The following is a 25,832-nucleotide window of genomic DNA, read 5'->3' on the forward strand; positions in this document are numbered from 1 at the left end:
ATATTAAGGAGGGAAACTGAGGCACAAAGAGACATGTCTTGCCTGAGGTCACACTTGGGGTTCATAGTGGGGTCAGGAATTGAACCCTGAGCTTCTGAGTTCCACTCTAGTGCCGTAAACTCACAAAATCCTTCCTCTCAGTGTCAGGCCCACTACAAACCTGACTTTGAGGTGCTGAAATGTCAGAATCCTAACTGCTTGTAATGGGGATTTTGGATGCTCAGCAGCTCTGAAAAACAGACATGCACATACTCAGCTTAGCTATAAATGACAGCTACAATCTTTGAATACAGCTTTTGAATCCTCAACCCTACAGAAAAGATACAGGTTTGAATTTGGCTGTTTGTTGCGATAGTCAGGAAATTTATGTATTGATTTCATCTTGGATTCCGAAACCTTTAATGTTTGAGGATGGAGCTTATACAGATTGATTTCTCTTGCAGATTGGTGAATTGCAGGCAGAAATGCATGCAGATGGAAAGCATGTCTGCATAATCTGCTCTGCGTGCACAATTTCCAGTTTAGCCAATGAGTGCCCAAACCAGCAAATAATCTGCTCCAGCCATCTGAATAGTGCAGATTGCAGCCGTAGTACGACAGCCCTGCTCCTCGGGACTGCAGTCAAGGGGCAGCGTGGAGTCACAGTGGCTTGCCATCTGTGGGACAGAGGGAGTGAGTCATCCCTGCTTACAGGGATTCCTACAATCACTCGCGCTTAAGGTTTCTTGCAAGCCACCTGTGTCTGCGTGCAGATCATGATCTGGCATTGATCTGAGATTGTTGAGTTCTAAAGAGAGGCGGTGGATGGTTTTGTCCCCAAAGCAAAGGAACCTCCCCTTAGCTGGAAGAGCTGTGATGTATTTATTTAATTATTTATTTAATTTTGGTATTTGTTAGTTTTTGTTTGTTTTTTGGTTAAAAAATAAGTCAAGGTGAGGAGAGGGGAAATGAGTTTAAATTACAGGTGAAACAACAATCCTAAAACACAAGTTAGTTTGTGCAGGCCCGCAAAATCTTTCAGAGAGTTATCAAATCAAATCAAATCCCTTAGCATCCCCCCCCACACACACACACCTCCCCAAAATTCCTCCCACCTTTTAAGCAACACATCGTAATAGAGCAAATGCAGGATTGGACTTGTTAGCCGGAAGAATCAACGGAAGGGAAAGAAGAAAATCTCCAATTCCGACATAGAGCTCTTCAATAGCTCCCACAGCAAGGGGAATCAGGGATAGTACCGGCACAAGGAATAGATTTCTGCTTAAACGCTCTTTCTTTTATTAAAAATTTTCCCCATGAGAAATTCCTATTCAAAAGGCAACATGAAACCGCGTTTAAGACACCAGATTGTCTGCTCACCACAACCGCTTTGTAATGTCACACTTCAATTTGACAAGAAATTGAATATTCTGTCAAATCTATCAGTTGTTTATGTACAGCAAAACCCTCCAGAAAACAGTACAAGTTTTGTTTGGCCAATTATCTTGACGTGATTCTTTGAGGTACTGTCCTGCATCTGAATCTGGAAGAACATTGGGCGTTCCACAATCTGATTTTGTATTTTGGGGGAAGAGGGTGGTGGTCTTGCTTTTAAGTCATTTAAAAAAAAAGAGAGAGAGAAAATGTATCTCTTGAATTGTGCCCTTTTAAATTGACACCTTTATTACTGGTTACCCCTTAAGATGTTGCCAAAGTCTCCTGTCAAGCTTGACTTCCATATTTTTTTCCATGTATTGAGCAAAATAAAGAACTAACTGGAAAACATCTAAGAATCTCTCTCCAGTTATTATTCCTAGAGGCCAAATGCAATTAGTATAATATAGGGCACTGAAATCATGGGAGAGAGACTCTGGCTTACTAGTTAGAACATGAGACCAGGCCTCTGTAAGAGCGATGTGGTTCTGCCCACTTTGTGACGTACTTTGTGATCTTAAGTGAGTCATTTAGGCCTACATTTTCAACAGCACGCACTAATTTGGGGTGGCTCTGTTTTTAAGGCCCCAAAGCACTAAGCACGCTCTTAAAGTTAAGCTTATAGCGGATGTTCCGTGAGCTTCAGTAGGACTTTCACATAACTTAATTGCTTTCCTGAATCGGGGTCTAACTAAATGCCCAACTCAAAACAGCCGAGGACCTGATTTGCGGAGGCCATGACCACCTACAGCACCCATTGACTTCAGTTGTAGTTATGTGTGTGCATTGCTTCTTTGAAGCCATTGGGCGCTGCAGCTGGTCAGCACTTCAGTAATGTTCTGCAATCAAAGCACTGTCAATCCTTTGTAAAGCGTTAGGTGGGTTGGGTTAAACTTGTCTAAACTTTTGTGACCTTCATCCCTCGTGTACACTAGCTGTGAGAGACAGCTAAGCAGTCCCGCCTCAGACAAAGGGGTTCTGTCAACTTGTCCAGTAATTTGGACTTTGTGGGCAGGAAGCTCCACAGGGCATTGTTTTTGTCTGTGTCTTTCTGTGTGTGGTGGGATGGAGGCAGCAGAAGCAGAGGGATACACAGGAACAAAAGAAACAGAAGCAGAGAGAGAAAAGCAAGCCAAGCAGCCACAGGGTGGAAGTACAACCTGGCCCTAAAACAAAGCTAAGAGAAAAGTCTATCAGAGTACAAAGCGTTGGCTGGAAAGGCAGGCTTGGAACAGTGAATAAATAAACTGTCTCCTGCGGTTTGATTCCTACTGTGTTCAGAGAAACAGGACTTTGTACATTTCTTGTAAATAAACAAGACTGCATCAAAAGACTCCATTATCCATTTCTGTTGCCATCTGGAACACCCGCAAGGCCCTGAACTTTGATGAGCTGCTTGGGTCAAAAGGAGCTAACGACAGAATATCCCAGCCACTCCCACAGAGGCAGCCAGAAAGGCTATTTGCCTCACGGATGTCAATTAAGTGTACAGTGGTGGATGGAAAGCATTAAATGCCTCTATAAAATTAGAAATTTATTTTTAAAGCCAGGACAGAAAAAGATTGGTTTTGATCAATTGATCAATTCCCTGGCCTTTGCCATATGACAGGCAAAAGATTCATTTTTATCTGTGTGCATTTCAGAGCTACCAAAAAAAAATAATCCTCAAATGTCACCCTGTAGCAGGGTGAGCACCCGCTCTGGCCCTGGAGGGGTTGGAAAAGCCCTGCAAAGGACTGGGGCTGGGTAAGGTAAAACCCTGGCTGATTGGGGGAAGTGGCTGCAGCTGGGGCCACTCCCCAAACTGCGCCGCAGGGCCTTATAAGACGGCCTGGGAATCCAGAAGGATCAGTCTCCCTCTGCCTGTAGAAGGAGAAGGACCTGGCTGCAGGGAGCTAGAGACAGAGTACCTGAGTGGAGCAGGCCTGGGGAAAGGCAGAGGAGCTGGGGAGCTCCAGCCTGGAAAGCCCCAGGCTGTGACCTAGCACAAGGCCAACAGGTACTGGGAGTTGCAGGGGGCAGCCCAAGGAGTAGGCAAGGGCAGCCAGTCAAACCCCTTCCCCTATGATGAGTGGCTGATACTGCAGTCTGCCCCAGTGAACGGGGGCTACCTGGAGACTGGGCAGTAGCGAAAATTGAGGTGAAGTGGAGATAGTGGGTTTGGGGTTTCCCAGGGAGGGGAGACCCAGATTGGTGGGGTACTGCCAGGGGGGGGCACGGGGGCCAGACAACAGGCGGATCACTGGCCTGCAGAGGGTGCTCCGTAGCTGGGGTGAGTCTGCACACCTCCCTGCACACCCACACAATAAGATAGGCTATGAAGCCATGCAGGGAGTAGAGTAGAATTTGGTTTTGTATCGCTCCTTTCATATTTAAGGTGCCTCAAAGCATTTTACAAAGCAATGAGTTAGATCTTGTAAAGTCAGGAGCCATTATGCATCCTGCAATAGCTCAAATGGCACTTTAGACATTTGGACTTGACTCTATTTTATTGACAGAGAGGGAACGTTGCCCAGGACTATGGGGTTGTCCCTTAGTTGGCTGGTAAGTGCCAGAAGATCATTAACTTCTGCCTGCAGAGTCAGCTGGGGCAGGTAGAATGGAACCTCGATTTCAACATTTCGGCCAAATTACAGCACTTCTAGCCATGCGTCAGCCCTTCATTACTGCACTGCGGTGTCAGCCTTTGAGCTGAGAGCTCCAGTTCTGTTGTGATGCTACAGACTTCTGTAGGAATTTCTCCTGCAGTAGAGATGGGAAAGGCCTCCGTTGTAATGTATATGAAAGAGATTCTTCACTGAGGCTGCAGGTTGCAGATAGAGCCTGCCTTTTTCTCTGGTTCTCTAGCTCAGTGCAGTATAGTGCCACCCCAAAGGGTTCCCCTAAATCCTGACCTGGTTTAAAGCATTATGGGAAGGACTGCTGACTAGTGTACAGGGTGCATCTATACAGAGGGCACAGGTAATCTTTGAAGCCCAATGTCATATATTATATAGAGGTATATTCCATCCATGAGGAGATTTTCAAGATTGGATCTAAGGTACCAGTATTTGCATACTCCTTAGCCAGTCAAGGTTCTGACATGAGATTCAGTGTGGGGCAAAGTCCATCACATGGGACACAAGAAAACAACTCTTTCAGGAATCTTGAGATGATACGGGATTAATTCCTTCAGTATAAACAGCATCCGGTTAAATGGATCTGCATTTCGGTTGTGAATACTTTACGCTGATAGGAATTACCTCCCATTTTTGTGGAATGAAGGTAAATCTGGATCTATAAAGAGGAACCTCATGAATAGGTTACTGGCTACTGTAAATAACAAATGCTTTCGAATTACTAAGCTTGCTTCCTAGCAATTTGTGAAGGTGTCCACTCGACACTTTGCAGGCTTCACACATACTGTTTACTCCAAATATAGTTTCCAAAGAGATTCTTCCCTCCAGCACCATCATGGTGTGTTTAAAAGAGAGCTGGATAAATTCTTGGTGGTTAAGTCCATAAATGGCTATTAGCCAGGATGGGTAAAGAATGGTGTCCCTAGCCTCTGTTCGTCAGAGGATGGAGATGGATGGCAGGAAAAAGATCACTTGATCATTACCTGTTAGGTTCACTCCCTCTGGGGCACCTGGCTTTGGCCACTGTCAGTCGACAGGATACTGGGCTGGATGGACTTTTGGTCTGACCAGGTACGGCCGTTCTTATGTTCTTATGTTATGTTCTTATGGTCCTCTGAGCCTAGTAATAGAACCCTTTTGACCTGCTTCTTTATGAAAAGGTTTTATGGGAAAACCCCAGACCAAATGCAACAGGATTTCAATCATTTCCTTCCATCAGAACTAAATTTGCCCTGTGCCTTTAACAGTGTATCTGTATACCACTGCCCTCTAGTGTCTGGAATGTGTCAAATCAGCTCATGCTTTTTATGTTCTCATTAGCTGGAAATTTTCATTTAGTTTTCAGTTTTTGAAAACCACAACAACTCAAGGTTTCCAGTTTTCATGTTTCTCATTCTTTCCTTTTTGACAATGATTGCAATCAAATGAGGTTGGTTTTTATTTATTTGGGGGGAGGAGTCGGGGGTTCCTGTCACTTTTATTTCCCCTCCCACCATCCTCCTTCCCCTTTTTCTTCTGTTTCTTTCCCAAGTTTCTCCAATGTTGTAAAATTTACAAAGTGGTCAAAGAACAAACGAAACATGAACTTTGACACTGTGATTTTTGCAAAGTTGAGGAAATTTTGGAAAGTTACTGATTCACTGAGCTAGAAATAGCTCCCTGGCTTCCCAAAACAGCGTGGATTTTTGCAGCCAAAGTTAACATTTCAGTGTGCAGCAGGTTTACTGTTAACTAATGATTCAGGAGGCACTGGATTGCCTATAGTCAGGGGTCATTATGCTATATGACCCTAGAGGAGTATTGCCAGTTAAGGTATTCTGAGACAGGCGTATTCCTTAGCATTTCTGCAACTGGTTTATGTTTAAACAAGACTTGCGTGTCTCAAGTTTTCCTCTCCAATCAGCATACAATTCATTAATTTGCCCTACCCAAAAGATGAAAGCCATTAATGCTTGTAGGAAAGACAAGAGTTGCGTAAGCCAACATACATATATATTTACGACTATGGACCTGATCTCAGCTTGACATTTTGACTGCTTTATTTAAAGATAAGGGGAAAAAACCTCAAAATGCTAGAGCCACATGATAAATTGAAAAGGGGCCAAAAACATGTAGATCAGAGAATGTGTTACTTGGGGTAAGCTTCAAGAAAGGGTCTTTGACATCTCCCTGCCTGAAGTTCTTGCCCACAAATGCTATTAACAGATTTTGTTTTAACACACACGCACACAAAAGTTGACTAAAATCCCCACCAGTTTTAGTGGTAATTTTTCTTGACAATGTTGTCTTAGAAATGTGCTGATGAAACAATAAAGTACACAGAGGGAACCACTTGAAATGAAATATAAACTAGCTGAACAGATGAAAATAAAACTACACTGGAGGGAATCATGTAAAATGACGATGGGCCCTTTGTTTTCAGAGGCAAGATTACTCTTTTCCCATAGTAGAAACAAAACCCCGCTAAAGTCTTCTCTCCTAGCCCCCAAACATGGCACTGCTGCTAGTGAAAAAGCCACCCCGTGAGCGACAATAGTAACACTGACCTGAGCACCGGTGGAGACAGTGCTATTTCCGCAGGAGAAGTTCTCCCACCGACATAGTTGAGGGTGGATTAATTAAGTTGACAGGAGACTTCTCTCCTTTGGTCTTAGAGCAGCTCTACTAGAGATCTTACAATGGAGCCGCTTTGTTCCTTTGGATCCCTCTGCATCCATTGACTGGCACATGGAATATTCACTGTTTGGTTGTTCATACTGTCTGTTGTTCATCTAAGTCCCAAGTTATTGATTTTGCTTCCAGACTGGCCAATTAAACAGGGGAATAATAAATAGGCCACATAAAACTTTTTGCTATGGAGGTTGATATAAATAATCATGCTCAGGTTATTGTGAATTCTGAGACCTAGGGACATTTTATTATTTTATTTGGTTTTACCCAGGATCATGGCCTCATTGTGCAAGGTGCTGTACAAACACTGTGTTTAGCAGGGGATGCCTAAAAAATTTGCTGCTTTGAAGTCTCTGAATCAAATCAATAATCCTTAAAATCTAGCTAAACCTCGTGTTTTTGTTTGTTTTTTCTTTTGATTAAAATCTCTTTCCAGTCAAGAAGCAAATTGAACTGAAATCCAGAGGAGTGAAGCTGATGCCCAGCAAGGACAATAATCAGAAGACATCAGTGTGTAAGTTTCACTGCTCCTAGATATGCACTCTTTACAAGATCTCCCTGAACATTTCACATGACAATAATCTCTAAAATTTTGTCACTCTTAAAAGGTTTAATGTGTATCCCTCCTCCTTCCCCCTGGCATTACCACATCACCTCCTTCTAGGGCTCTGTTCACAACCATGTACTAACTCCTTAAACTGGGACTGCAGGGGAGCTGGCGCACGTGTGTATATGTGTATATATACTGGATACATATATCTGTTGTTAAACACTGGGTAGGAGTTCCTTACTTTTGTGTTTTCTTTTAGTCTTATGAGTATCCAAATGCAAATGAATTTGAAAACTAATGCATTTTTCTAGTGTAAAAGTAAGAGGAGTCAGAGCTGCAATGAGGAAACTATAGACAGAAAGTTTAGTGAAGTAACAATAACTGTGGCAGTTATAGCATCTTTGCTCTCTTTGCATGTTATTTGACTTAATCAGACCTCCCTGTAGAAAAATCATACCACTTTGCTATGAAAGGGCTAGTCACTGAAATGCAAACTTCAGCTGCATCCCAAATCTCTGTCAGTTTCTTATGTAAAATGCGTTTGGCGGGTGAAATCTATTAGAGAGGTGCCGAGGATGTCATTTTGTCCCCAGGATGTTTTCTTGCTCCAGTAAGTGAACCCATTTGGACTTTCTAATTTTGTAAATCAGAAGTGACATTCAGAACTTCTTTAGGCTTATGTGTTTAGACAGATGACTGTGTTCTTAAAGGGCCTCCCTCTCTACCTTTTGTGAGATTAAGTAGGAAAGGTTTGAGTCAGAGTTGAGCTGAATTTTGGATAAATTTGGATCTTGACAATGTTTAGCCCTTTTGGATTGAAATAATCATGTGTGAGAAAAAATAGTTGCTCATCCATTGCATAATACATGATGCCCATCCAAGATGTACCATTTTGATATATTGTATCTGTAACTCCAGCAGGGAAAATTCAGTTAAGAGAAATGGACACAATGAGAAAAAAATATATAACGTGTCACTGAGCATCTATCTGAAATGAAGTTCTGCTCCTTGGCTCATGTTCTAGTTCTAGTTTTAACACAGGTGTGTTGATACCCTCTGGTTACTCTGGGAGGATGAGAAATTGGCTAGTTGGGCATGGTTAGAGAAAACAAGTGGGATTTTATTGGGATGGAAAATCCACATGCCCAAGATACTTCTGGCCCTATGAAAGATTCTAGCCAAGAGGAGTTTGCCTGATGCAAGAAGCTACCATCAACATTTCAGTCTATGCAATGATGGCTAACGTACGTTGAAAGGTACCATTCACTTTGGTGTTGATTTGGACACTGGAACTCTTAGAGAGGTGGGCATTGAGGGGGGTGTGGGGATGGGGATACATTTTGTTTTGGACCCCTCAAAGGCAGTGGGGGTCTTTATCTAAAGAAAAAGCCTTGGCCTGGATTGGAATCATAATTTGCTCATGTGGAGGTGTTCCAGACAAAGAATTTGTTTTCTTAAAGGAAGGATGCAGGGCTTCCCCAATTTAACATGGTCAGGAGCATTGGGTTTCTTCCACTCCCTAACTCCACCAGTTGTCATTGATCATTACGGTGATTCAAAAAACCTAGAGTACCAAAATAACGATGCATCCAGGCACAGGCTAAGAATTGAATGTTGTGGTTGGCTGCTCAGCGATCGGGTGATGGTTGGTTCTGACTCTGGTTTCCATAATACAAGGCCATTCCCGCCATTGGGCCTTGAGGTGGCCATCTCAGCAGAAGCGTTGAGAAATAAGTGGGAAATAGAGTTATGCAGGCTCGGCTCAGACTGTCCCCATCTGGTGGATACGTGACTCGTCACCAGGGCTGTCAGTCCAGCACCTTACATGGTGGCAATTTTGCACAGGGCACAGCTACCCCCTGAAGCTGTGGGAGGCAGATGAGCTTTCAAGCAGTTGATCTAAAAATACATGTGTGAGAAACTATGACCCAAATTCCTTTCTGTTACTAGCTTGGAGCCTGCCAAGGGCATTGGGTATTCAGCCCATTCAGGGTAAATCACTCTCAACTGTACCTTGTTCATAGCCTCAGATTTACTTGGTCTAGTACAGCCTGCTGCTACCACGCATTCGGTTTTAGCAAATTCTCAACTTCCAAAATGCTGACTCAAGAGGCTGTGGCACCAGGAAATGTTATTTACCTTCAGGAAATGGATTCCAAACAGTTACAATCTCCTTACATGTCAGTTTTCCTTGCGTACCTAACCATGTCTCTCCCACCTTCCCCTCATATATATAATTAGCTTAAAGACAGTAGACAGTTGAGAGGGATGATTAAAGAACCACCAAGCTTCTTTCCGCTGCCACTACCATTTCTCATGGCTTCCTTCTCAGATGTTTCTAATAATGTGTCTGTATAAAGGCTAATGCTAAACCCTTTCCTACAGGTAATATTTTCTGCTGTACGTTGCACCTCTTCAAAAATTCCACCTTACAGAAGCCCCTGCCAAGGTATAAGGCAGACTATGGCTATGTTCTTAATATCCTGTAGGTCTTTCAGAGAACTGTAGCCATGGATGACTGCCAGTTTCCAACCGGATAGATTAAAGTCTGCAAGTTTCACATGACTCATTGGAGGCAAAATGTATTTCACATCTTTAAACATGTCTCTTGTGTGCCTAGAAATAAAAATGGGAAATAATTTTATTTATAAGTCCTGGTGCAAACTGTATTGCATTGAATGATGATGGAACATTTTAATGTGAATTTTTACATCTACTGCATATTGCCCACTTCCCCTAAAATTAATTGGACATCTTTCTTTTAAACATGCTTTTAAAAATTGCTTTGGAGAATAAGCAGAAGAAATGTAGCTTAAAACTGAGCCTTCACTTAGGGGATTATGTTTTAGGAGTCGCTTTTCTGTCACCGATAATAATTGAGAGAGAGACTTTTTTCAACATCGGCAGCATGCCCAAAGCTGTGGAGTAGTGTGGATATTTTGTACAATATGAATATTTTGCCCTTATGTCACTAACATGGAAAGCATCTTTTCTAGAGCAGCTTTCTTTTCTCTGCTGCCTAAATATAAAAATAACAGAAGTAAGTTTCTCTGATCTTTCACCAGGATATTCCTAAACTTTTGCTGCTGAATCTTCTTGGAAAGAGTTGTGCGCAGTAAGGGCATTTTCCAGCTTGCTTATATCCAAATTAAAAGAATTTCAGAGACGCTGAGTAGAACCTAGATTCCAGCCAAGTCAGTGGTAGCTGCAGCGTGTTCTTCACGTGTGAAAAACAGCTCACTTAATTAGGTGCTTAACTATCAATTTTGGGGTCTGGTTCTCCATTACCCTGTACCTTGTGCAGTCATTTACACAAATACAAAGTGAGTGCCATACAAATGTACATCACCACCATTCTGGTTTGGAAGCATTCTACAGATGCATTGCACTGGGGTAAGTGAGTGCAGAAGCAACAGAGCTTCAGCCTCTGGATTTCTAGCAGTCGGCATCCAACTTTGAAAATAAAGGTTGAAGGGAGGAATACTATAAATGCGTCTTTTGTAAATTGTGAGTAAATTCAGTTTCTCATAAAGTCTGAGATAGTTAGAAGCTGGAAACATTTGTGATGCTGGATTTCTCGATCCCTGGTGTTCAGAAGAGGTGCCTGGATCCATGCATTTACTTTGATCTATTTTAGACAGAGTGGATAGCAGTGACATGTGGGTTTGGAAGACCCTCGTGTTCTGGGATAACCAGATATGGCATGTAGCACACGGACATCCGTTCACATAAACACAGACTAAAATTGCAGGCTCCATTTGGAGATTAGCAACAAAACAGACATAGTTTGAAACCATCCAGACAGTGGGTGCCAGAAAAGACATGAAGCTGAAAGTTTCCAGAACCTTGGTGGAAGTGGCCAGCACCTCACAATATCAAATCCTTGTGTCCTAGATCCTTCAAACCTACTAGCTCCTGCATAGCTTGAAGCATATGAATAGTTCCATGCCTGATCCTAAACCACTGATTTCAATGGGATCCACTCACGTCCTTAAGATACCTAGGTGCCGACGTGCTTTCTTGGATCGGGACCTCAGTAAGCATTTGCTGTTTTGCTATCAGGGGATTCTTCTCCCTGTTACCAGACAGAGGTTTGCTTGGGAGTAACTAGAAGCAGAGTTTACCTCTTAGGGTATTTCTGGTCTGGGGAAAAAGTATTCTTAACATGGGTTAGTTAGCTCGGGTTAAACTAGCAAGGAAGCCACTGCAGTGTGGCTTTTAATGCAGGCTAGCAGCTCAAATCAGAGCCTGTAGATGTGTCTACACAGCAGCTAGGAGACAAACTTGTGCTGATGGGCTGGGGTTGGGACTCAGGCTCTCAAGCCTAACTCCAGCCTGAATGGCAGCAGCTGCACAGCTATTTTCAGCACGCTAGCATGAGCCCTGCTGCCACAAGTCTGTCTGCCTAGACTTGGTTCTCACTCCCAGCTGCAGTGTGGACCTAGGCTAGAAGAGCCTGGGTTTGAACTCAGGCTAACCCGAGTTAAAAGCTGAGCTGCTTTGTCTTCACTGCCATTTTAACCCAAGTTAATTAACCCCAAGTTAAGAATATCCCCCCACCTTCTTTTTTCAGTGTAGTCATACCTTAGAAATCATCCAGCTTAATTTTTACCTCTTCAGAACATATGAAGGCTACTGAAATCCTGTTTTTAAATAGAAGAGATTGCTTGCATCTTTTCTCTGCTTTCCTTGCACTGAGAAACTTTTGCGGGGGGGTGAGGGGTGTTGTACCACTCTATTAAATACTTCTCTTTTATCTTGTAGCTCATATTAAACAATCCTAAATTCATAGAAAGCTGCCCCCAGGAGAGGCATCAATGAAATTCCTTTATTAATGTGAGAAAAACAAAATTGAGGATCATCCTCTTTAGCTCGTCTTTCAGTAGGAGTAAATTACTTTGGCAAACAATGCAATCACAATTGGCTGCTTCTGAATAGGGGTTGGAAAGAAATTAGAGTTGGTAAAGGGAGAAGAGGAGGGAAGGAGGGGGAGAAGAAACCCCCCACAACCCTTTGGGGAAGAAAACTCTCAAATCTGTAATTTATAAAGTCAGCAGTTCATTAAGATTGAGGCTTATTGTTTCCCCAGTTACCCTGAAGAATTCATTGACAACGCCAGAGCCCGGAGCTCAGCTCAGTCAAACCTCTTGTAAAATGAAAGCAGACCTGCCAACAAATTGTCAGCATGGCAAATATGGTTTATAGCCTTGTGCAGGGTTAAATCAAGGCATTTCTCTCTATTTAAAAATAAATAAAATAACAGAAGAGGGAAGGTTTGTGCATTTGTAGTCAGAAGCAAGAGTTGTGGGTGAGCCATCCAATGCATCCTCTCCCCTCCTTCTCTCTCACTCCCACGCTTACATTTATAATATCCCAACTACCAGGACATCCGGGTGACTTTTCTCTCTCCCCCTGCTCCCTATTTTATCACCCTACCTGCTGACTTATCTGTCCTTTACTAAGTGGATATTAATAACATGCTAGCGTATGGGGAAATAACCATTTCCGGTAGTCACAGAGGTGATGGATAGTTGACTGTTGCCCCTCTGGTGCCTTTGGGTGACTCTGTTTGGTGCCCCACTTCCTCGTGTCGATTCTGATGGGCCACTGGGCTCCAGTTGCACCGCCATCTCGTATGGGGCTTAGTAAGTTCAGTGGAATGGATTTGAAATCCACTTGGGATAAGTAACTTTGGAGGATACGTGGATAATGCTGTTCTCTTTTTAGAGAGCTGCAAGGAAGACGATGGGGTAGGGCAGTACGTGTTGTCTATGTTGTTTGGAATCTGCTCTGCAAGATGCTTCGACAACTCGAGTGCTTAAATGCCGACCCAGTCCCAGTACAAGTATTGGAAAGCACATGACATATACACTGTGTGCATATCTGCACGACAATGCATTTTGGTCTGGGAAAAGGCGTAGGAATGAAAGAAGAAATTGTAGCGTTTATCACCCTGAACACTTATGATTTGTAAACTGCAAATATGGTCAATACCCAGTTTCCCCCCACCCCCGGCCTTAGACCATTTATTTTTCATTGCCGTGACATCTCTGCACATACGTGAACATTAGGCCCAGCACAAATGTGCTTTGAGTTGGTAATTCATATCACATGGGTACAGGGAGGTGGAATAGCATTAAGAAACCCCAAGGACCTACCCTAAAGACCTCTCCTTTCCCAGAAATGATTCGTTATTTCCAACACTTGCATCACCCCACTAGGTAACACTGATGGATGATGTCATTCCCACAAGTACCTCCTCCATTTTTAAAGAGCTGGTTTCGTGCTCAAGCCTCCTTGTGGGAGATAGATATTTGTTACTGGTTTTGCTGTTTGTGAAATGTTTCCAGTGAAAGTAACTCCTTTCCTAAAACATGCTCCCTTGTTCCTGGATTCTGGAGGACATTTTACCCTGACCTTTCTGTTTGTTTGCTTTGGCAGAGGCCATCCAACCCCTTCATTGCTGGAACCCCATATCCACCTTTCCTTGCTGCTGTTTCCAGTTGATTTTCCAAGGACACACAAAGCACTTCCAAGGTGCGCTGCATCACAGGAGATCAGCAGCCCAGGAATGCATCTCGTTTAGCAGCACGTGGTACATTTAGCAGCCTGATTTTCAATATAACATAAGGAGCGCTTGCATGGTATTAAGACCGAAAGAGCATGTCTGGCTGGATTGCCTCTGTCTCAGCCACTATGCTGGGTTGGATTTTAGTGCATCCCTCAGTTGGCTTCAGGTCTCAAAGAAATTACCTTTGTCATTCAGCTGGTTTTCCAGGTTGCGTATGTGTTCTAATCAAAAGCTTCTGTTCCCTGTTTCAGACTATCAGAGCTGTGCAAAATGTTTGCACCAAAATGCAAAGTGCTTTCCTAGTTTGGGGTTTGCTTAAGACTGTGACATTCAGGCCAGTTGCCTTGATATCTTTCTTGAAACTGGCAGACCCCTCCAGCAACTCTGGGCCTTCTTTATGGTTTCAATTCCAAGTTACACCACATTTGTTTCCGTTGAAATCCAGGTACAACATGGAGCTTTCATCTGTTTTGCTTTGAGGATCTGTGTGTGTTTGAGCATGATGTTCAGAGGGGGAGTGGAAGATTGGTGGTACAAATTCTCACATCTCATAACCAAAGGAAATATTTTCACAAATCTCTGCAAAGGAAAAACCACTGAGTATCTGGCAGCTCTGTTAACTAATGGAGGTGCCCATTCAGGAAACAGGTGGTTTTATTTAATGGCTGCCTACATTATCAGATTCCTGTCTAATCTGACGCTGTATTGCAAATACATATGGCATGATCTTCTTCTCTAAGGAGGAGTTCCCTCCCAACATCTCCACACATTCAGAGTCCCCAGGATATATAAAAGGTGGCAGCAAATTTTGTTATAAAACGTAGCGAACAGGAAATAAAGCGTGGACCCCTGTATTGCTGCTATTTCTTTTGCTTGTTTCTCTGGCTGCTCTGACATCCCTGAGCCTGTGTGTACGAATTAATCAGAGTTCTGAGGATGCCCTGGTGCCCACACGGTTGGAAAGATGCTTCTAAGAGAGATTGCTCCTAAAGCCACATCTTCCCCATGAAACATGGCACTTGGAGACGGCAGGACGCCACATCTCCCCTTGTGGTTGCGTAGCTCCTGCAGTGTTTCAGAGGAGTTGGGTGATGCAGCCCTGTATTAAGATCGTAGCAAGCATCTGGGTCCTGAAGATAGGCAGGCAGATGCCGTGTTAGGGTGAAGGGGGCAGTTGAGTGAAAGGATTGGGGCTGAGGCAGAAGGTGAAGTATCTGTCTTATACATATTTAAGCTCGTGGTAGAGCAGCAGTGGCGAGGAGTATAAGATGTCAGGATTAAGGAGAGGGAAGAGAAGGGCCTTGTTCTTCATGCCTTTCAATGAAAGCATGGCATTCAGATACTATGGGGATGAGCTGTGTAGAAAATCCTTTCGAAAGAGAGATGTCTTGTTCACCTCAGCATGCAGCTGAGGACCTCCACCCCGCAAAGTCACGCTCTTGTAGCACTGGAACCAAAGGGGAACCTGTATTTGCTCTAACAATATTAAGACTTCCAGCATGTGTCAGCCGCAGCTCCTTGTAAGGCACTGGGATTGAAGCTTTGAACCCCTGGGAGCAGGTGGCTCTTTCCATCCATCTGAGAGCAGCGGTATCTCACACACTTGGCAAGTGCAGTACCTAACGACAAAGCGGGGTTTAACTGTACAGTGAAAAATTGTTAAATGGAGCTTTCTTGCCTTTAGTGTTCCCGCTCCTCCACACACACCTTTTGCAGCGTGTGCGATGTCCCGTGGCACTGATTCTGTGGGTACACTCGTGCTGTGTGAAAGGCATGATTTCCATCGTATTGCCATCCAATCTCGAGTGCTCTGAGGGCCCCTACAATAAATCCTGGTGTGTAACTGAGGGGATAGTTTGGCTTCCTTTCATTTAGTGAGCTAGTCCGAGGCAGGATGGAAGCATGCTCATTTATGTTTCATGCTTCATCGCTTCAACATTATTGCTGAGAAATGCCACATTTTTCCCTGCGTCTTTTCCTCTGCGATGTGAGAAAATTGAATCATATAGATTTTAGCCACTCCATGACAACACTGTCCCTTTTCTGATATTAGCGTGCATGAAAAAAATGGTGGTGGTGGTTATCAAAATGTAAAATTGAAATCAACATATTGCCAGACCTCATTTCATCCTCATTGGGAACCATCCGTGTTTTATCCATTCTCTGAGTCTACGCTCATTTGCGCCATTTAACAGATTTGCGTGAGGAAATGGGAAAGGAGTCAAATGTACAGATGTGTTTGTTCAGTGCTGCTGCCTCTTTATAAATCTCTTGTTTATAAGCAGCTATATCAGGTTGCTCCATAAAAGTTTTCATATTCAAACTTAATGACTTGCTTTAAAACTTTAGACTGGCTTTTATTTTGAGCGGTTTGAATCACATCTACCTTTTATTGAGTTGTCTTTTCATCCGCACCAGTCAGATGGGAGTTTGATGGGCACTAGGGACAGACTTTGTGATGCTGCAGGTGGCCTTTTTAACAACGGTCTTTGGAAACAGTCTCTTTAATTGGTATAATTTTGCAAAATGCAAGACTTCTTTTACAATGATGCGTCTGTAGTGTAACAAAGGGAAAAAACCATGTCGCTCAGTGGCACTGAGCAGAAAAAAATGGTGCATAAATTGAGCTGAAATGACTTCAGTTACACTTGTTTCCAAATTAAAACAAAACAAAAAGCTAATGCTTTCCAACTAGCAATTATCCATTTTCTCTTCACATCCACCTACCCCAATACAGTTGATATAAGATGTTTCCCTGTGCTATTCTATCTCTGTATGTGCTGTTTTTGCTTTGTAGTAACTCAGGTTGGTGTGTCCCAGGGACATAATATGTGTCCAGACCCTGGGATTCCAGAGAGAGGCAAAAGAATAGGCAACGATTTTAGGTAAGAACCTTGTATGTGTTTCTTCTGCATGCAACAAAGCTACTATTCATAACTACCATGTGTGTTACATACGCTTTCTTTAGAGACCCACTGTACATCTATAAATGGTTTGTGTCTGAAAATCTTGCAATGATAAGTGACATAGAAAAAGTGTGTGCGTGAGAGAGAGTGTATATGTGATAATATGACAAGCAGAGATTATAACGAATCCCCCTCCTCAGGAATGTTTTCTCTTGTCAAAATCTGCCTTGTAACCAAGATTTTGCAATCAGGATTCTTTGTAATTCATTTTTTTCCTTTTGGTTAAGTGCAACAAGAAATGTTTTAAACAAACAAACAAACAAAAGGCCCTGTTTTACATTAGCATGAGTCACCGCAGGGCTCTGTCCATAGAGGCTTCTGAGACGGCTTCCCAGAACACTGTGTCGACCCTTTGTCAATAAGCATATGTACTGTTGGATAATTGTTCTCGTCTAATGGTTAAAACAATGCCTTTGTCCTACTTTAGTAGCTGGCCTTCATGTGAAGTGTGCAGGAATAAATCAGCCAGCTGTTAGCAATGACAGATCAATAGTTAATCTTATTTCTCTGTTGATTGCTATTCTGTTCACTAAAAATGTCTAACCCGAAACCATCAAATCTCCCTGAAATCCACAAAATGGATTTCTGAGCGAGGGAAGGAAAGGGGCTGCAAACAGAGTCCTTAAATACTTTGTGCCGTTTCTCAGCCTGTGTAAATCATCATCACTCCATTTTTGTGAATTGGGCTGTACTGGTTTACCTCAGCTGAGTTTCTGGAACTAAAACGGTGGAATTAACAAGTGTTTCTGGAACTAGATGATTTTTTTTCTTATTTATTTTGTCATTTATAAAAATGCTGAGCATGTAACGAACCTATGCTTCTGCATTGAGCAAATGTCTCCTGAAGTCATGTTGAAAGCTCTGGTCTCCTATTAGACTATAATTGCCTTAGGAAATGAGCAAATGCATGAGAAAAGAGGCTGACCTTTGTTCATCCCATCCTATGCCCTGGAAGCCAGAGATCTGTTATTCACATTATGGCGAATCACTGAGGAGTCAAAGAAGGCGAAGGACAAGGCTGTTGCTTTGTTAGTTTCTCCAATGCTAATTAGCTCCCTTTGGTTCTGTCTACTAGGTTAGGATCCAGCGTCCAGTTCGCCTGTAATGAAGGCTATGATTTACAGGGCTCCAAAAGCATCACCTGTAAGAGACTGAGTGACATGATCGCTGCCTGGAGTGACCAGAGGCCGGCATGCAGAGGTGAGGGAGGATTAGGAGTTAACCTAGTGTCATAAACAGATAACTAAGGGTTAATGTCTCTTTCTTGGAAAGGAGTAACCTGAAACACCTGACCAGAGGACCAATCAGAAAACAAGACTTTTTCAAATCTGAGTGGAGGGAAGTTTGTGTCTGAGTCCTTTGTGTTCTGTCTGTCCCTCTCGGCTATGGGAAGGATTTTTCTATCTCCTGCTTTCTAATCTTCTGTTTCAAAGTTGTAAGTACAAAGATAGGGTGGTTTTTTTTGTATTTACATGTGTGTAGTTGCTGGAGTGTTTTGAATTTTATTCTTTTTAAATAAGGCTGTTTATTCATATTTCTTTTAAGCAATTGACCCTGTATTTGTCACCTTAATACAGAGAGACCATTTTTATGTATTTTTTCTTTCTTTTTATATAAAGCTTTCTTTTTAAGACCTGTTGGAGTTTTTCTTTGGTGGGGAACTCCAGGGAATTGAGTCTGTAGCTCACCAGGGAATTGGTGGGAGGAAGAAGTCAGGGGGAAATCTGTGTGTGTTAGATTTACTAGCCTGACTTTGCATATCCTCTGGGTGAAGAGGGAAGTACTTCTGTTTCCAGGACTGGAAATAGAGAGGGTGGAGTCCCTCTGTTTAGATTCACGGAGCTTGCTTCTGTGTATCTCTCCAGGAACCCAGGGAGGGAACACCTGGAGGGGGAAAGGAAATGGTTTATTCCCCTTTGTTGTGAGACTCAAGGAATTTGGGTCTTGGGATCCCCAGGGAAGGTTTTTGGGGGGACCAGAGTGCCCCCAAACACTCTAATTTTTTGGGTGGTGGCAGCTTTACCAGGTCCAAGCTGGTAACTAAGCTTGGAGGTTTTCATGCCAACCCCCATATTTTGGACGCTAAGGTCCAAATCTGGGAATAGGTTATGACACCTAGCTATGGTGATTGATGAATCCAGTCTCTTAGCCCTCCATTCTATCCTTATGTTGGTGTTTGATAAGGCCTTGGTCTTTCCACTTTCTCCTTTCCTTACATCGGAATTCTTTATCCACTCTCAGGAGTGCTGTTGGTAATGGCCTTTAAAGGGATGCTCTCACGTTGCTAGGACCCAAAGGAGCCGTGCCCTTTGTCATGTATCTTTTGGCAAAGCCGATGCAACTCTTATCTGTGGGGTCTTGCAGTCTCTTCACTTTCTCCTTTTTTGGCTCATTGCTCGTTCAACTGTTGCCAAGCAAAGAGGGCCCTGGAGTGGGTACCAGAACTCCTGGTTCTACTGTCTAGCTCCAGAGCAAGTTGGCAAATACTAGGGACAGTGAAAACTCCCTAAAACTGATGGGGGACCTTGGGCACCCAAACCATGGTCCCACCCCCTGCACGGCCCCTTCCCCCAAGGCCCTGCCCCTGTGCTGCCTCTTCCATCCAGGAGCTCACCCCCCCGACTCAGTCCTCCTCCCTCTGTCACTCCCCTTGCGCCAGGTGAAACATGGGAGGGCATAACCCTCCCACTTTTAAAAGTGAAGGGCCCATGGTCCCCTGCCCCCCTGTTCTGGCACCCCTGACAGCTGCCTTCCTGCCAAGTGGGGGTCATAGTGCCTGTCTAGCTCATGGAGTGGCTGTTATTAGGCTTTATTATTTCAAACCTGCCAAGCACAGTGAGATCTTTGGTTGCAAGGCTTTAGGGGAGAGCAAAGTATTGTTGTTAAGGGGAGAGGCCAATGCCATCCGCTCAACCCAATGGTGGAAAACCCAGTTTGGTCACAGAAGTTGGTTACACTTTCCCAGGGGATCACTATACACAGCAAGTTTAAAAAAAAAATCAAAAAGATGGAAGCTGTGCACAGTCCCCTGGTGGATGTTGCTTTCAGGATAGCACCCCTGATACCTGGGCAGCCTAGCGCTGCTGAGGCTGGCCGTTAACTGAGCAGTTTGTGCTGCCTCCATTGTACCGGGGTCACTCTAATTGCTTCCCTCTGGTGCATGTGGTTTTCTCTAGGGGAGGTTGTATCCTTGGAATGGTTTCCCTCTAAGTTATCAGGTTCGATGATGATGATAAAGACATCTTGTTAGGTCTCTAGCAGAAAAGAACCATCAGCACATCAGTATGCACCGTGGGAGAAGGTCACTGATCTTGCTTCCTCCTGCAGGCTATTTCCACAAGGTCTCACTGAATACACAGAATTCCCCCCACCTCCCCTTTCATAGGAGCCTATTGCAGAGAGATGACTAGGAAATGGCATTGTTTAAATAGGTCCCCTCCTCATCGCTGGAAGAAATACAAGCTCAGGGTTTGGTTTGCCATTGCATTGAGCCTGGGCCGCCATTTATACTAGTGCAAAGTGGGGACATACCACCAGCAAATCAGAACAGTTGTGTTTTGCTCTCCCTTTGCACGGGTGTGAACGGCAGCAGGAGATGCTGAGCAGTGGGGAATCAGGCCCCAAAGTCAGTAGCTAATACAGTTTAGGATAGGATGAGCCCACTCTATGGGGAAAGTCTGGTGGCGGGGGGAAGAGAGGGGTAAATGACAGCCCCACATAGCCCAGTCGTGAAAGGTCTCTTGAGAAGTGCTGAACGAGTACCGCTGACAGTGATAGGAGCTGAGCTTGCTCAGCACTTAGCAGGATTAGGTCTTTGAGATCAGCATTGTAAGCGGCTTTTGCCCTTTTGTGGGGCAGTGATGTGTACACACCCAGGCCCATTTCCCAGCTAGATGCTTAGTCGTGACTGGGTAAAGTTACCTTTTCCCCCTCCACACATACATCCTTTTACATATATATATGTCATTGGGAGCAGGTGACAACCATGCAAAAATCACATGCCTGTCTCTCGTGTGACAGCGATCTATCAATACTGCACTCAGAGCTGGCTGGAACATGGAAAGGATTTTCCATGAAAAATATCTTAAAAAAAACCAAAAACTGACTAAACGAAACAAAAAACACCCCAAAACTTTTTTTTGTTTCAATTAAAAACTGAAACCAGAAAAGAATCCTGCTTCGTTTTGGATTTTGAAAATTGAGACATTTTTGTTGCTATACCAGAACATTTTCAAAGAAGCAAAACATGTTCATTTGGAAAAATAGCTGTTTTTGTCAGCAATTTTTAACCAACTATAATTTCAACAAACTTGCTAGCGTGCATGTGTACTGCTGCCATTCACTGGTGAGAATGGGAATGGCTCAACTGTGTTTCATAGGCCCTCTACTGCTATATGTACTGAGATACCACCTTGTTGCATGTGTTATAAACATTTAGAGACAGTAAAGGCTAGTCTCCTTTAGCTCAGGAAGGAGGGTCTTGGACTTTTGGAGCAAGAGGATCCAAGTTCTATCCCCACTGTTCCTGAATATTTTCTAAATCTGCAACACGTTGACAGCTGTGAAGCTGTAGATGGACACAGATTTGTTGCAATACCATTAACAGAGCTGCAGATATTACATGTTTGTTAATTAATATGGGAGGGACAGCTCAGTGGTTTGAGCACTGGCCTGATTAACCCAGGGTTGTAAGCTCAGTCCTTGAGGGGGCCACTTAGGGGTCTTGGGCAAAATCAGTACTTGGTCTTGCTAGTGAAGGCAGGGGGCTGGACTCAATGACCTTTCAGGGTCCCTTCCAGTTCTATGAGATAGGTACATCTCCATTTATTATAGAGACTGATTTTGAGTAAAGTCAACCCGATAGTTTAGATCTTTAATCATTGCTATGCCTGGAAGGACTTGAGAATGGCTTGTCTATTTTGCTGTCTTTAGTAGCTTCAGAACAGTTAATAAATGATGACTTGACTTGACTTTCATCCAAGAAGAATGTCCAGTATTTTGTCTGAACCACCAGCTTCTGTGCCTGAGACTCTTTCCTCCCATAACTGATAGCTGTCTGCACACTGCTCTTTACACTTGCCATTTCGAAAGTAATGGACCGTGCTGTAGTATCTTTGAAGGCTGTTAAACGCTCATAGGCTACAGAATTGTCCCCCTTTCGCACTAAGTAATGTCAGCTGACTCACAGAATATGGTTGGTTGAGTTCATCCAATGTTGTTGCAGTGGATAATGTCTGCTTCTTTTACACTTGGGATAGTTAACCCCTGGAACTCCCTGCTAGAGCTTAACATTAGAGCCAAGAGTTTAGCAGCATTTTAAAAAGAATTAAGTAGTTATATGAACAATAAAACATCCATAGTTACATTAGATGAAATATTTATAAGGGATATATAAACCCTCATGGTTTCAGGACATAAGCTAGCCACTAACTGCCTATTGTTGGGGGGGAACATCTTCCTTATGGGCAGGTTATGCCATAATTTTTCATTACTCTTGGCCTTCCTACACATATAAATTATACCACTTTAGATATACTGGTATAATTAAAGTAGTACAACCTCCCACACACACAGTGTGAGCACAGTTATATCCGTCTACAAGTACTTACATCAGTATAGTTAAATCTTGTATCAGAAGGGGAGTGAGTGATATCGGTATAAGCACTTTTAAACCATTAGAACTGAGTCCTCATTAAGGCTTTTGTTGGTATAAAACTAAATTTTGAAAAAGTCACTCCCCTAACTGAAATAGTTCTATTGACAAAACTTCTAGGTATAGACTAGGTCTAAGTCTCAGAGATCATATCTGGTACTAGACATAGTTGGAAACAGACTATTGAGCTAGATGGACCATTGTTCAGATCCAGTTTGGCAATTCTGATGTGACTTGAGCCTGTGTTTCTAAGGGTATGTCTACACTGGAGCTAGAGGCGTAAATTCCAGCTTGAGGAGACATACCCCCATTAGCTATGATTAAGCTAGCACACTAAAAACAGCAGCGTTTTTACGCTACCATTTTTCTGCATGCTTGCTTAATGAGAGCTAGGGCAGGTATGTCTACACCTCCAGCTCCAGTGTACACATACCATAACGGATGAGACAGGAAAATATCCACACGCTGGGGAAGTTAGGATTTGGATCAGAGTCTTAACTTCATGATTCAGACTTATTTTCAACAATAGAACACTGACCCTGACAAAAAATGGACCCGAGTAATAAAGACTGTCCTGCAATTAGTGATGCCATACATGCTGATGAGCCAGCTCGTTGTCCTTCTGTGATTCACCCCACAGAGTATTCATTCCAAACAGAGGTAAAGGAAAATGAGGCTGTTTGTATTTTTAAGCAGTAGTCTCCACTGTTGTTTCTTCTCCCGCATGGAAGTGAATGCCTCTAATATGTGTTATTGTTTTAGGAGATTTGATTGAACGGCAGGTCTCTGATGAGCAGTATTTTCCCAGCAATGCTCATAAGTACTCTATTGTCTAACCATCAGCAAAAAATTGACTATTGTGCTGTGCCTGGGGATGCTTCAACAAGACGCATAACCTCCACCCAGTTATTATTGCCTTTATGTACGTAAACTCCTTTGTAAGTGTCCACTGTCTAGATTCAAACCACCAGGGGACACATTCAGCAGAGGTGCATGGATGGGGGCTGTGTTGAGAGGCCTCTCTGTGGGCTGTGACCAAAAGAGCTGTTTCCATTGCTTAGCTCAGCATGCAGCAGCACTGGGGCTGGCCTACAGGGACAGCCAAGGTGACCAGATGAGATGAGGAAAATATTGGGACACATGGTGGGTGGAGGGTCCATTGGCAGAGCAAAAAAATAAAAACAAACATTGCTGCCAGCGGAGCGAAATATCGGGACAACCACCTAAATATCGGGACAGTCCCAATTTTATTGGGACGTCTGGTCACCCTAGGGACAGCTCCTCCGAGCTGCCCGAAGCGGTGCTAGCTCTTGACCTTCGCAGCCATCTGTTCTGTGTCACTTTGGGACATAGGATGCGTGTTCAAAAGCTGCTAAAAGACCTGCACCAGGGACTGGGCTCTGATAGAAAAGTAGGAGAAGGCTGCTCAGCTCAGAGTGCAGAGTCCAAAAGAGTCCAGTGGGGCCATTACGATTCTAGCTCAGCCATTGTTAGCAGCTCTGTCTGCATGTGCATATATTTTGTGGACAGGGATGGGCTAGAGAGAGAGTGTGCGCACTAAGGATTCCTGATCACTGGAGGTGAATTTCACAGTGTTGTCAACCTCCAGCATTAGAAAATAAGTCAAAAAATATTTATTTTTTTTAGTTGGGTTCTTTTTATTTGCTTTCTGAGACTTTAGGGTGCACTCGAGTCATGTTTTCATTCTTTTCTCTGCAACCATAAAAGCTAGACGCTTTTTTTATTCTTCAGTGAAAGCTGAGATTTTAATGCAATCTCTTCATCCTAGTAGCTGGGTTTTTTATTTCAGGAAACTCGTGATAAATTCCTGAAAGTTGGCAATACTGAATTTTCATCCCTCTGACGAGGAACCAGCACAAAGCCTGCGTGTCACTTAAGTTCCATCTGAATCCTAGCCAAAGGATTCAGTGGGATGTTAAGTGATTCATAAATTCTGTGCTGATCTTCTGCTGCAATGGACAAAGGAGAGGTTTTTCACCACAGTGCTGATTTTTCACCTTTATGTCTCTCTCCCTCAATTCCCATCCATTCCTCCCACAATACCTAGGCTTCACCCAGGCCCTGCTTAATATGGTTTACATTGCAAGCCCTTCTATATTACAGCTTCAACAGAGACATGAACGGCTGGGACATTTGTGCCAGTCTGGGACAATGCAGATCACAAAGCCCAGAACAAAGTACATGACAGTTAGTGTCAAGACATTCTTAGCTGAACTTCCAGGGGAGACTCAATGAACCCAGAGCCTGATCCATCTCTTGGGGAACAGTGCAAATACTTTGTTTGAGAAATCTTTTTCAAACACAACCTGAATGACGTTCACAGCATCAACTGCTCCCCTCTTCCCTACCCTTAACAAAATACAGAAAACCCGATCTACCTACCCGTAGCAGAGCTGGTATAACCTGAAAAGAAAGAAGAGCTAGAGATGCTATGAAGTCAAAGCACAGAACTATTAATGCATGATAACAGGGTCCATATAGCTGGTTAATGCCCAGCCAGTAGAGTGCAATAGAGTTATACCCTGGCTTGCTGTTGTGTGCCAAAAGGTTGTGTGGACAAGCCTGTAGTTACAGCTGTAGTATACACAGGGCCTTTAGAACAAAACAGTCATACTGGGTCAGGCCAATGGTGCATCTAGCCCATATGCTGTCTCTGATAGTGACCAGTGCCAGAGCTTCAGGGAGAGTGTACAGAACAGGAAAGTTGGAGTGATCCGCTCCTGTCTTCCCCTCCCAGCATCTGGTAATCAAAAGTGTGTTAAATGAAGGCCAGTGATCCTGCTCATTATGACTTATGGCTTTCACTAGGAAATGAGCAAGTAGCCAGCAACTGGCAAAATATGGATGCCCATGTGACCCAGCACCGGGGAATGTATGAACGGAGTTTTACTTAAGAGGGCAACATATACGGATGCCCATCTAGGTCTCGGCTGTTTTGGTTACGTTTTCTTTTTAACCAGCATGTATAATTGTGATGTTTCTAATGCTAATAATGAACAACTTGTAATACTTTTAATTAAATCCCTCTGAAGCCCTTAAAGTCATGAATTGTTATTGCTTCAGTTCTGCTTTCCCCCCCACTTTTAATTTCCTCTGCAGGTTTTTGCAAGGCTTTAGAATACCACCAGATTATTTGAAACAAGTATAGAATAAATTGAATCAGCATAAGAGGATATTTGGCATTTGAGATAAGAAAGGATTTGCCTGTGTTGTTATGACTCTGTGAATCAACCTGATATTTTTTCGTTCCTACCCTCAGTTTTTTTTTTATATGGTTTCGTTTTGGTTTGCTGCATTTTATTCCGGTTCCAAACCATTTTTAGCATTGTTGCTGTTTTTATATTTTTAGTTTTTAAATGACAGATTCCTA

General features: G+C 43.2%; 1 protein-coding gene across 1 annotated transcript in view; it reads left to right on the top strand.

The window, feature by feature from the left end:
* The window catches only part of CSMD2 (CUB and Sushi multiple domains 2), a 531,569-nt gene that overhangs the window by 263,745 nt on the left and 241,992 nt on the right, over window positions 1-25,832 (top strand). The window contains 3 exon segments of the mRNA XM_030539111.1: window positions 7,138-7,215; window positions 16,620-16,707; window positions 17,864-17,988. Of these exon segments, the coding sequence (XP_030394971.1) occupies window positions 7,138-7,215; window positions 16,620-16,707; window positions 17,864-17,988 (291 nt within the window).

Source organism: Gopherus evgoodei, chromosome 20, assembly GCF_007399415.2.
Source record: "Gopherus evgoodei ecotype Sinaloan lineage chromosome 20, rGopEvg1_v1.p, whole genome shotgun sequence".
NCBI classification, from domain to species: domain Eukaryota; kingdom Metazoa; phylum Chordata; order Testudines; family Testudinidae; genus Gopherus; species Gopherus evgoodei.